This window comes from Stegastes partitus, unplaced genomic scaffold (assembly GCF_000690725.1).
Source record: "Stegastes partitus isolate 25-593 unplaced genomic scaffold, Stegastes_partitus-1.0.2 Scaffold207, whole genome shotgun sequence".
In the NCBI taxonomy this organism is placed as follows: domain Eukaryota; kingdom Metazoa; phylum Chordata; class Actinopteri; family Pomacentridae; genus Stegastes; species Stegastes partitus.
Genome location: NW_007577938.1, coordinates 493822 through 497333, shown reverse-complemented (window position 1 = coordinate 497333; position 3512 = coordinate 493822). Strand labels below are relative to the sequence as shown.

The 3512-nt window shown below is 38.0% G+C and overlaps 1 protein-coding gene across 1 annotated transcript in view; it reads right to left on the bottom strand.

Moving 5' to 3' along the window:
- Positions 1 to 3512, bottom strand: part of gba1 (glucosylceramidase beta 1) — an 8439-nt gene that overhangs the window by 2488 nt on the left and 2439 nt on the right. The window contains exons 6-9 of the mRNA XM_008280713.1: positions 2482 to 2654; positions 2323 to 2412; positions 2093 to 2240; positions 131 to 393 (exon numbers count right to left, since the gene is read on the bottom strand). Of these exons, the coding sequence (XP_008278935.1) occupies positions 131 to 393; positions 2093 to 2240; positions 2323 to 2412; positions 2482 to 2654 (674 nt within the window). The remainder of the gene's footprint in view (positions 1 to 130; positions 394 to 2092; positions 2241 to 2322; positions 2413 to 2481; positions 2655 to 3512) is intronic.

Below are 3512 nucleotides of genomic sequence, written 5' to 3'. Positions count from 1 at the left end.
CCTGAATGCAGCCTGAATGCAGCCTGAATGCATCCAACCGGTTCCAGGTTCCGGGTTCCAGGTTCCAGCTTGCTCTGAGGCCTGCAGGCTGTTTCGTGGAGCTCAGCCTGTAAACCTGCGGCTGACTCACTCTGTGGACGTGACCGAACACGCAGCCGAGGATCCCACCTGGATGATGTCGTGAGCGTACTGTTCTGCTCGGTCCCAGCTGCCCAGCTTCACCCCGCGGTCCGCCGGGCTCCAGCCGGCGCAGGCCTCGGTGCCAAACAGGTAGTACTCTGGATAGAGCTGGTGGATGACGTCCAGGCTGATGTCAGCCGGAACCAGGTGGTCCAGGTACCAGTGGACCGCCACACCATGGATGTAGCGTCCTGCTTGGATGTCACTAAGGACCTGGAGGAAGCAAAAACGAGTATCTGAGGTTATCTGAAATCTGAAATCTGAAATCATTCACAACAGGTTAAGAGCCATAACGCTAAGAAAATGTGATTAACAACGAAAAGTGAACATTCAAGCTGCTGCATGGATACTTATGACCCAACAGATTTATCCGTGTTTCCAGAAGTCCTTTAATAAATCTAAGAAAAAAACAAAATGCATTGTTGGATTGTTGGAGGCATATAGGTGTAAAGGAATCATTAAAAAAAAACATCTATATGTAATTAAAACACAATATACAAAAGACAACAAGATGTTCAGCTCAGTGTCACTGAGAAGCAACGACACCAGAAAAATATCCACATTTAAGAAGCTGCAATGAGAGAATTTAGTGTTATTGCTCTTGGACGGAAAGTATATTTATGTATTGGAAAATGTTAAATATATTTTTTAACAGATATTCTACAGTTTCCTGTAATATACAATTAAATTGATAAAAAGGTTTTTCATTTAGAAGTTAAATGTTTAAAAAAAAAGAAAGAAAGAAAAGCCAAAACTGTAATTGTTTCTTTTACAACATTTGACCATAAAATACACAATTTTTTTTTACTACACAGCCAAAAAATATCATTATTATATTTTGAAAGTAAAACAATGTACATTAAGGATTAAAAACAGTAAATCACCTGTTTTAACTGTTATTTTAAAGGTTTTTCCTGTTTTGTTCAATTACAGATAATCTCTAGTAAAACCAGTTAATTTACACCATGACTGTAAAAAAGAAAAAAAAAAGAAATGGCAAAAACTCTAAAATATTTCATAAATAGTCTGTATTTGTATAAATATATATGTTCTTTGACAATGTGTGACCATAACATTGCTATTTTACTGTATTTAAATCTCATATATATATCATATAATATTAATATTTTACAGATATTTGCTGTTATGGGAGTTTTTTTTAATTCAGATATTTAAATAATACTAATATTTATTAAAATCACAGAAAAACACATCAATCTGCATGTTGACTGTAAAAAAAGGCAAAAACTGTACAGTATTTCATCAAAAATCTGTATTTTTGCAAAAATATGTTCTTTATTAATGTGTGATCATAAATGTAACTATTTTACATTATTTGAATCAGCTACAAATACACATATTTTATACATAGTTCCTGTTATATAATGTAAAAATTGTGTAACACATATTTTCCCTGTTTTGTTAAATTTAGATTTTTAGGTGTTACTAATAACATCAAGTAAAACCAAAGAAAAACATTAATCTGTTAAAAAAAAAAAAAAGTCTGTAAAAGAAAAGGTACAATATTTCATCAAAAATCTGTATTTTTAAAAATATATATGTTCTTTTATAATGTGTGACCATAAATTACACTGTTTTACTGTATTTAAATCAGCTAATGATGTCATTAATTTACAGATATTTGCTGTTATTTTCTGTCTTTTTTAAGTTTTTACATTTTACAGCCTTAGAATGTTTTTAAACACTTAATTTTTCTTTCCCCCCATTACCTAAATCCTCCTTAGCACATGTTTTTTTTTTTGTAGTGATGATTATTAACTTGTAATATCCTGAGTGATGCTTTAGAAGTGACTCTATTGCTGTATTGACTGATTTAGGTTTAAACTCCTGATCTGTCCTGTGCAGCAGCATCAACTCCTCCAGCAGCCCCCCGCTGCGTCCTTGGACTCACCACTTTGGCCCAGCGGGGCAGCAGCAGCCGGTTGTCGTCCAGGATCAGGACGTGGGTTCTGGGAAAGGACGAGGCATGGAGGGCCGGGCCCAGGTCCAGAGACACCCAGTCCCTCTGCTGCTCGGCGGTGAAGCCCAGAGCCTGGAAACTGCAGCAGCACAAACACAAACCTCAGCCAGCTGCAAGGAAACCACACGTCTGAAGGATTACGAGAGGACACGAAGACACACCTGTAGTTGGTCATCTGGCCTGCAGAGGGCTCGTTGCCGGTGGTTACGGCCCAGAAGCTCAGGTTGTATTTGGAGTATTCCTCCAGGAACCTGAGAGGAGACGTTTACAGGTGAGTTATCTGGTCTGGAGCTCTGACTTTTAAAGGCGAAGCGACTCACCTGACGTAGTACTGAGCCCAGGCTTTGTGCTCTTTGCCCCCCGGCTGCCCCTTCAGGGAGCCTTTACCCGTCAGCGCACCGTTGGTCTTCATCCAGGCGGGGGCGCTCCAGGCGCTGGCCAGCAGGGACAGAGGCCCGGGGGACAGGGCCTGGGCTCGCTGCAGCAGAGGAATCTAAAACATGGAGGATAGAACAAGTAGAGGCACGAAGGGTTCATGTTTGTTCAGGTTTTAAAAACCAAGAAACATAAAACAACAACTCTGGATCAATTCATCTGTGATCCGAACCCAGAAACCTTAAAAATGCATGTTATTATTTTAATAAAATGCCAAAATTACACCATTGATCCAAACCAAAATCTGTAAAAACAGAAAAATTCGTCAGCTCTTCGTCTTTCAGACTGTCTTTGAGATAATCACATGCAACATTCAGCTCAATCAGGAAAATTAACCAAATCTAAGCTTAAATTTGTGATTTTTAACCAAAATCACTTTATTCTGCGTCTCATTTAAACATCTGTCAAAAATAAACAGTTTGCACTAAAAGGATTTCGTTTAAAACATAAAATTCTGGTGTCTTTAGCGCAACACAAACATTTTTAGTAACTCGACTGTGACTGACAGTCAGGTGACAAAAAATCAGCAACGTTTTGGATGAACTGCAGGCAGTGTTTGAACTGTGCAGAGAAAAGATGAAGATGGAACCTGATTAATTAATTCAATGTAAATAGTCACATATCTACAGTACGTAGAGCCACAGTTGTTCCAGTGTTGGTGACACCTTTTTTCATTTTTTTGTAAAGAAATAATTAAAGAAATTGAACTCTTTTTTTCCCCCCGATTTCAATCATTCTGTCTCCTACTGACAGAAAACATTTCTGAGTTTTTGTTTCCTGTTTCCACGGAGCTGCAGGACTTTAAATTAAAGAGAAAAATGAACCACAGTGAAGAAAAACGAGCGCTGAAGTTCAGAGGTTTAAAGAAATTAAAAATAATAAGACGGAGTGGATCAAAAACATGAATTTACTGTTT